This window comes from Trachymyrmex septentrionalis, unplaced genomic scaffold (genome assembly GCF_001594115.1).
Source record: "Trachymyrmex septentrionalis isolate Tsep2-gDNA-1 unplaced genomic scaffold, Tsep1.0 scaffold196, whole genome shotgun sequence".
In the NCBI taxonomy this organism is placed as follows: Eukaryota; Metazoa; Arthropoda; class Insecta; order Hymenoptera; family Formicidae; genus Trachymyrmex; species Trachymyrmex septentrionalis.
In genome coordinates this window covers 1,346,128-1,355,877 of record NW_017305135.1, presented here as the reverse complement: position 1 = coordinate 1,355,877, position 9,750 = coordinate 1,346,128, and the positions used below count along the sequence as shown (strand labels likewise).

At 32.8% G+C, this 9,750-nt stretch overlaps 1 protein-coding gene across 1 annotated transcript in view; it reads left to right on the top strand.

Annotated features, from left to right (window-relative positions):
• The window catches only part of LOC108747254 (glutamate receptor-interacting protein 2), a 17,294-nt gene that overhangs the window by 2,441 nt on the left and 5,103 nt on the right, over positions 1-9,750 (top strand). Inside the window, 3 exon segments of the mRNA XM_018484633.1 lie at positions 4,440-4,983; positions 8,371-8,885; positions 8,983-9,302. Coding sequence (XP_018340135.1) covers positions 4,440-4,983; positions 8,371-8,885; positions 8,983-9,302 — 1,379 coding nt within the window.

The following is a 9,750-nucleotide window of genomic DNA, read 5'->3' as shown; positions in this document are numbered from 1 at the left end:
TGAGCTGGTTTTTAAAAAACCATTTTGCATTCTAAAATCACTAAAAATAGCTATTTACTCATTTTACATTTAAAATGAATTCGATAAATATATTTTGCATTTTACATTTTAAATAAACATTTTTTATAAAGTATATTTTATAATTAGTATTTTTAATGGAATTTGAACGGCATTTTACTCAGCCCTGGCAAGTCGACGCCTATAGTAGCAGGCTCTACTCAAAATCTGTGTCCGCAGGCTTTGCTATCAATATAAAATATATCCATTGTATATAACATTTTTCTCGGGCATCTATACGAGATACAAGACTCTATATTAATTGTGAACCTTTTAATTATAATCAATGCAGTAAATTCCTTTTAAGAACTAAGGCTAGTATATTCGTAGTTTTTATATTTAAGTAATTTTTATATTTAACATCATTTTAAATATACCTTTAAGATGCTATAAATCAATCACATTCTGGTGAAAAATTCAAACAGCACAGGATATTTATGAGAAATATTTGTAAATTTTATTTCTATTTATTTTTTTTTTAATATTATATAAATATTTTAATACAATCAAATAATGCCGATTAGAGCCAACACAGAATGTTAATGTAAAGTTTAGTTTATTTAAAATAAAATAATTTTAATAAAACGTTCGATTCAATTTCAGATTCTTCGGATTCTCAATGCTCACATATTAAATATTAACAGAAATCAGTTAACTAGTGATGTAACGGCGATGTCATTGCATTTTCTGGTATATAATAATTTATCGAATCATTATTAATAAAACACAAGCAAAATTTTTTCGTAATTTGATCATCGAAACGTTATTAAGCTGTTAATGCGTCGAACGTCGAGTTTTATTTGACGAGACAACAAGAAAAAAGACACACAGTACAAACATTTAAATTATAGAAAACAGAGAGAGGCCATCATCTAAATAGCTATACTACCGTATGCTTTATCCAATAACTCAGTATCGTTCTGTAAATTTAATCCATTAGTTTGATGTTTGATAAAAATCGTGATGATAAAATCTGAGATGAATCTCTTATTCAGTATTTTTTTTCTCATCTAAGATGCGTATATTGTCCCAAACAAATTCATGAAAATATTCTAATCGATGTTCCTTAATAACCAAATGCTGTGTGGTATTCCAATTGATGTGGTTTCTGTATTCACTAATGCAAGATTTTAACATCCTGTCTGCCTAGTTCACATATGTGGTATCACAGTCTTACAATTAATTTTATACACAACATTTGAGTGTGCAATCAGGGGAAACTTATGGACCTTTATGAAACTACACAATTTATTGATTTCCTTGTAAGCCATGCGGATCATGTTACTTTTCTTTAAGAAATTTTTTATTTTTTCTGAAATGGCCGCCACATATGGGACTGTGAAATAAATTCTTTTATTATTTTGTCTGGGATTGAACTTCGTCGTTCCCAAATATCAAACTTTTTGCAATCTTTTGTTGATGACGCAAAAAAATTGATTTTAGCGAATAGCCGTTTTGCAATAAAATTTTGATGATCAAAATTCTTGGTATGGAATAAGGGATGTGATAGACAGAGAATCCTCAATCAAGCCTATAATTTTCTAACATAAGGTGTTGTGAGAAGTAATTATCCAGTTGATACCATCAGTTGATACCATCCAGATGATATAGGTTTCTGATACCAGTCATAAGTAATGTTTGTGTTCCTTTTTATCAATGTTACATCTAAAAAATTATGTCTATTATCACCCTCTTCCAACGTGAATTTTAATTGTGAATGGTAATTATTAAATACTTGAACAAGTTCATTGATGCTTTATCTGTCAATTGCGAGAGCAATGTCGTCAACATACTACACATAAAATAGTAAATCAATTGTCAATTTATTAAAAGCTGTTCCATGTAAAACTATGTCGGCGACTATTGGGAATAAAGGTGATCTCACTGAAATTCTAAATGTCTGTAAAACTTGCTATTAAATGTAAAAAAATGTGGAATTTAAAACTATTTTTATTACATCAATGAACTCTGCTTTAGACAAACACGTATTGTCTTGGATAAGTTGCCATCTATTATTAATATCGTCAATCATCAAATTTACCGACACGTTCGTGAATAGAGAAACTATATCAAGGGAAGGGAGGGCTCATCACTATCTGAGATTTTTGTATTACAAATGTTCTTCATTAAATGAAAACTGTTTCGAACTGTGTTATTAGATGTAAAACTGTAAGTTATTAATCAGGATATTGTGCAAAAATCTCGTTAAATTGTGTAATGGGCTCTCTATTGATGATATAATGATATATAATTGTGAGCCGTTTTTATGAATTTTTTAGGGACACCATACGCACGTGATAGTAGTATTGGATTAAGCGAATTTAGAAACTTGTAGTTAGTCTCACTAATCATTGCCAAGTTCCTCCACCTTCTCAATATCTTCTTCAAATTTGTGATAATTCTATATACCGGGTTTCGTGATACCCGTGTGTATATATCAGTGTCGCCGAGTATTGTTTCCATTCTACTAATATCCCAGGAAAAAATATTTTATATACTCGTATATAATTATATAAAATTATATAAGAATATATGTATATAATTGTATATAATTGTATATAAATGAACATATTTTATATATAATTGTATATAATTATATATATTTATATATAATTTATATAATTTTACATATAAAATTATATTAAATTATACATAAAATTATATACAGGATGTTTCATTTTAAGTGATATGGTCGATTATGTCGCGAATCGATGATTTTATTGAAAAATTTTTCGAACGAAAATTGCATGGTTTGAAAGGGGATACATGATGGAAATGTGGACTTGACCTTGAGTGATCTTGTCAAAATTAGGTCAAGGTTATTAATGTTTTTTTAAATGAAAACCACTCTTTTTTATTACATATTCTTGTAGTTTATCTCAAGAGATTTTCAAAACACTAAAGTTACGTTTTATTGAGTACTTTCCGAGTTATGGAGCTTGAAAGTTTACAGTACTGCCAGCGTTATATGTACGCATGCGCGTGTGAGCGGGATTCTTACGCACGCGCGATCTATCCACACTGCTTGACATAAGCTTACGCGCACAGAATTGAATTAAATTCTTCCCAATTGAACGATTTAACTTTCTTCTTTCTTTTTGTATAGCTTTTTCTTTCAATTTTTTTATATTAATGCGCTTTTTCAAAATGGCCGCTTATAGTTTAAATGAAATCGTTGATATTATTCTTGTGCTTGATGAAGCTGGTCGAAATTATTGTAGAGTAGAAAGATTGTACCGTAATAGATAAGTTAATCTACGTTGGTGGAAATGGGCATAAGGTAAGATCGGGACTGATCCGGCCAACTAAGGCAAAACTGATCACTAATCTAGCTAATCAAGACAAGACCGATCACTAATCCGACCAAATAAAGATCATTAACGTCATCTTCAGCATTTATTTGCTTGCGGTTTCTCTTACGGATTCTTCTACGCTCTCGTAATAAAATTCTTCTTATCTGCATTGCATCTGGATGTCGTCTAAACGAATATCTATTACGATACAATCTTTCTGCTCTACAATAATTTCGTCCAGCTTCACCAAGCACAAGAATAATATCAACGATTCATTTGAACTGTAAGCGGCCATTTTGAAAAAAGCTTTGAAAAAGCTCACTAATGTAAAAAAATTTAAAAAAAAGCTATACGAAAAAAAGAGGAAAGTTAAATTGTTCAATTGGGAAGGATTGGACTCAATTCCGTGCGCGTGAGCGTATGTCAAGCAGTCTGGATAGATCGCGCGTGCGCACATGGATAATGCCAGCGGTACTGTAACTTTCAAGCTTTATAACGCGGAAAGTACTCAATAAAACGTAACTTTATTATAGTGTTTTGGAAAGCTCTTGAGATAAGCTATAAGAATATGTAATAAAAATAGGGCTTTTCATTTAAAAAAACATTAATAACCTTGAACTAATTTTGACTAGCTCACTCAAGATCAAGTCCACATTTCCATCATGTGTCCCCCTTCAAACCCATGCAACTTTCGTTCGAAAAATTTTTCAATAAATCATCGATTCGCGAGATAATCGACCATATCACTTAAAATAAAACGCTCTGTATAATTACATAGAATTATATATAATTATATATAAAATATGTCTATCTACGCTGGGCAACAAAATTAACGCAACACTGTTTCAGTCTGCAAAAATAAGAAAATTTCAAGATACAATAACTTCGTCAAAAATTGTCGAATAAAAATTGTATACAAATGCGATGTATGTACATATAAGCAAATGAAAGAGAGAAAGTGTACTACTAGTAGAATCGTCAATAAGATTATCTTTTTTCTGGAAAAGTGATGATAACTATTTTAAGTAGATTGATTTTTGGGCAATATATATGCATCTATTGAATTATTATAATTTCAAATCGGAATAGAAGTTGACAAAGATGTTCAGTTCATTAAGACTGGTTACGATGCGTTCGCACAAGAATCGTGCTAGGCCAGGAAGTGTTGCTACATCTGCAAGTTCCGATTCAAGAACAGAAGAGACATTAACACAAATACAGTACCATCCTCATAACTTCCTATTACTGGATGATCAAGAAGTGAATATTTTTGGCGCGTTGTCGTCACTTTCTAGCGTCTCATCAAAAGTCGCGCAAGTGAAAGTGGAGCGCGAAGACGGTAGTCTCGGTGTAACTCTTCGTGGAGGAATGTCGAGAGCATTGGTAGTGACGGGGGTAAAAGCGGACGGTCCAGCCGCCAAAGAGGGTAGAGTCAGGCCCGGTGATCGATTGCTGGCGGTAGACGATACTGAGTTAAGGGGACTCACTTTAACAGAGGCACAACACGCACTTAAAAGGAATTCGGATACACCGATCGCATCTCTCACAATCGAGTATGACGTCGCAAACATGGAGGAGGCACGGACAGTCACTTCGGGTCCGTTGCTTGTTCAATTGGAACGTGATCTATCAGGTATACTGCCTTTTCTTCAGATATAAACACTTTTATTTATAAAAAATAACAAACAAAGAAACAACTCTCGAAAATATTAATACAAGAGAATAAATAAGAGTTAATGAAAATTTTTGTGGAGTAATCAATATGAAAATTTCAAATTTAATAAATAGTAAACGTAATTACAAACGTTTCGGTTTTTCTTCAAGCTCCAATTATGGTGCATATTGGAGCATACCAGAAAGTTTACGAATTATCGCCATGTCTTTATCCATTGATAATGCCAATATTTCGTGAACCTTGCTGTTCACTTTATCAGTGCGAGAAGCGTACTCATATTCGTACTGATACGGTACGCTCCTCTTCCTGATAAAGTAAACAGTAAGATTTACGAAACATTGCTCTTAGTAATGTGGATAGACACGGCAATAATCCACAAATCTTCTGATATTTTTGAAAAAAATATCCGTAGAAGCCTCAAAACCATCATGTTGGAACATATGATGCGAACAAACTTCTAATCTCTGCGGAGTGTCAATCAATCAATGGCTGCGTTCAGTAGAGTCGGTGCATCGGGTTGGTGCGCAATCGGGTTGGTGCGCAATCGGGTTTGTGCGCAATCGGGTCGGTGCGCAATCGGATCTGTGTGCAATCGAGTCCGTCCTAATGCAACGTTGTGTGTCCGATTGAGTCCGTGTTCAATTGTATCAGTGTCCAATCAAGTCTGTATTCAATCGTGTCTGTGTCCGATTGGGTCCGTGTCCAATCGGGTTCGTGTCCGATCGATAATGTGCGCAATCGAGCCTCATTCCTTTCTAAAGCTATTTTTTTCTTATTCAAAATGGCATATCCAAAATGGTTGATTTCACAGTAGTCTTAGCAAAATTTAACTAATTTGCCAATCACCTACTCATAATGCATTACGATGGAAAATAACCCAATTATGTTTAAGTAGAGTAACTACCAGGTAAATATAGATTTGATTTTGGCCCCCTTTTCAAGGTCAAATAAGAAAATTTTTATTTTTTTAACCCTATTTTTTATCTCTAGAAATGAGTGAGAAATTTTACGTTTAAAACTGTAATTTGATCATTGGTCTTAGCGACTTAGAGGTCAACCCAAGGTTAAATTTTATTTTACGTTCGTAATTCGATTGGGAAACGGAATGCATCTTGTGATTAACCCAGCGTGGGCTAGGTGGTAAAGTAGAAGTATCTAAATTAGAAATACCTAAATCTAAAAGTATTTTATAAGATACAATGGATCTCCCACTAAATAAAAACTACAAATAAAATATTTACAATTATAAAAAAATTTTGTTTATTGAAATTTTAATCAAATTAGCAACAATTTTTTAAAAATTAAAGAAATCAATGTGTTTGATGTGACATATCCGATCTAGCTCACGTTAGGTTAAAGGCGCCAGCGGCAAAAAAACTTTTCATTAATTTTCACGTATTTTTGCCTCCTGAAAATGAATATCGCCATAAAATTTGATGATAGGACATATTTTAGCCGCCATGTAGAAGGAGTGGATAATTTTCCCGCAACTACTCTCTACTACATACCTTTATATTATATTAGTATTGAGTTATGACTTCAGCTTTTTACTGTTAATATTAATGAAATTATTATGAATTAAATCGATTTGTTACTATAATAAGTAGCGCCATTATAAATTATAATCTATATAAAATTATTACTGTAGGGCGTGACTTATTATATGTTAGTGGTTATTGTGTGATACATACGTGTAGAAGAATAAATAAAGCATGTTTTATAACAAAATACAAGTGCTTTGCTTTCGTATTTTTTGTTTAGTTTGTTGTCTTGTATATCCTACCTATTTGGGATATACATTTTTAGCGGACGGGATTATGCCCAAAATATACAAAGTGCGCGGATTGAATTTATTGTACTAAATGCAATGAACAAATTACATGAAACATGTACCTCATGTAATACTCGTATATGCATAAAGATTGTAATTATTATTTATTACTTCATATACATATTTATCATTTTCTTATTCCTTAATAAACTTGATAAACATATTTTAGAAGTTATTATGTCATTTTATGTCTTATTTACATACATTATTTGTAAATTTTTCATGAGCCGTACATACCTTGCCCCTCTCTTATAAGTAGCCATATATCTCACTCCTATGAGATATACGGCAAAAATGCAAGGATTTCAAAAAGTTCATTTTTTAATACAAAAAATTAATATTTTGGATTTCTAATATTTTTTTAGTAATAGACAGTACAAAATTTTTACTGATATAATTCGTTTACTTTAAATATAGTAAATAATACTTAATAAATTAGGTTTTTGGCGTATATACTGCATCTTGTCATTTTTATTACTGAAGAAAATAAAATAAGATATAAAGGTAAGGATAATACTCAAGAATTCTACCTCCCTCACTGATTTTGATGAAATTAAAGCAGAAAATATTTATTTCAACCTCACTTACATGTTCTCATATCTCTTTGCCATCGATGTGACAGATTTCCTAGCTTTAATAGTCGTTAACTATAACGATTAATATCTCTACGGAGAAGAGCATCACTTTTTTCTGCCACATTCGTTGATTTCATGCAAAAACGCATCAAATGAGCCTAATTTCATCAAAATCGATGAGGAAAGTAGAAATTTTTAGTACTATTACGAAGTAAGAGATAAGGACACTCAACTCCATGACAAAAGGTGGAACCGTTTCGTGAGGAATTGGGAAGAAATCCGTTACCAGAATAACTTATTAATTTGGACGCCATTTGCAATATCAAACTTATCTCACTTAAGTTTTCTGTGATTAAACTAGTGTACACTTTTGGAACTTAAGGTGAGATAGATATATACGTTTGGTATTTGTCAAAAGCGAGAAAGAGAGTTCTAAAGCAGTCTAGTACAGGAACAGAAAACAGATAATTTATTTGCTGGTTGTACATCTGTTTGCTGGCATTACAAATATCGTTACTATTATAACATCGCTGCATAACTCTTTTACTATAGTAAAAAAGCTGCGCAACCGTTATAACAATAACAAAACTTGAGTTAAGAGCAATTAAGAGTTATAGAATAGGCCTGTTGGCGTTTCCCATGCGAAATAAGAGGTTACTTTGTATATAACTGGTACAGCTGTCTGCTTTTTAAACATGGCGTCTAAATTAGTAGGTTATACCTCTCAGCGGACTCCCTAACTCCCTTTCAATTCAGCGCACAAATCGGTTTCATTTTTCTGTTCGCGCGCTATCAAGTTGAATCTTCTTATCCATTATTTCGTGAGTATTACCTATAGACATAAGCATTGTTCGTTTTGTAAAAGCAAGTTAAAGAAAGACGAATTTAGCTTTTAAATTAGTATTAGATTAAATTGAGATATAAATTGGAAATATTCAGGAGAGCTTGGTTTAACCGTAAGAGAGACGTCAAATGGAGTCTACATCGACAGTCTTCGTCCGGCGAGCACAGCGGATCGATGTGGTGCATTACAGGCAGGTGATCGGCTGTTAGCTGTGAATGATACACCTGTTCAGGATGCAGTGACTGCCGCTAAGCTGCTTAGAAATTCTGAAAGTTCTCGCATTGCCAGATTGCAGATATTACCACGACCCCCGATTACGAGAACAGTCAAAAGAAAGACACAGTCATTGACTCAACAAAACTCAAATCAGATTCTACAAATGAAAGAGAATCTAACTGTTATTCTTCGACCAGATCATCGAGGTTTTGGACTTGTGCTTAAATTGACCGAAGATCGTATGAATTATATAGTAAGTTTGCTGGAAGCTGGTGGTCCAGCAGAACGAAGCGGCATTCTTTTGCCTGGCGATAAAGCTATCGCAATCAATCGGAGAATGTTACGCGATTTGCAACCGTCTGAAGTAATCAACATATTAGAGACGTCGCAAATGGTAAACATTTATTTTGCTTCGAGTTTTCTTATAAATTTTTTTCATTAAAAGTAAATACCGAAAATTTGTTATTATTTTTATATGTTGACATGATTAGATCGAGTTAGTGATAGAATACAAAGTGGGTGGATCGATAGTGCCAAGTTCTGGAATCTTTACGGTGAGAGTAGCTAGGCCATTAGGCGGCCAGCCTGATCTAGGTCTTACGGTAAATGAGGATCTAATGATCACAGAAGTCCGCCGAGGATCACTTGCTTATCGAACTGGCAGTTTAGCATCAGGGGATAGATTACTTGCAATAGATGGGCAAAAACTGGATCCCGGAGACTTGAGACAAACCGCTCAATTATTGCATCGACCTGGTGGATCGGTGGTTGCTCTAACTATTAGAAAACCAGATCCTAATACGGAAATAAGGTATTTAATAATATGTAGAATTCGTAAAAACATTTTCGAAAATTGTTCTTTGAACGGTTTTTTGCTTTAAATAAAATATATAATTTTATAATAATATATGAATTTTAATATATGAAATTAAGAATTTATTCTTTATTAATTATGTAAGATATATCTAATAAACAATATATTTTTTTAGGCTTTCACGGGTATTATCTTCAAAGATATCAAAAGGTTTGCGGGTATCGTCGTGTTTTCATTCATTGCTAATGCCAATCAGGCATTAATACTAACTAAATATTAGCAATGGATGAAAATGGACGATAATCCGCAAACTTTGATATCTTCGAAGAACAATAAAAGGTTTTTAGACTTATCCTAGATAGCAACGTGTCTATCTTGTTGCTGATATGTTGCTTGCTAAGCATGTGTTGCCATTTCAGTAACTAAGTCCTCATTTATTGGCAAC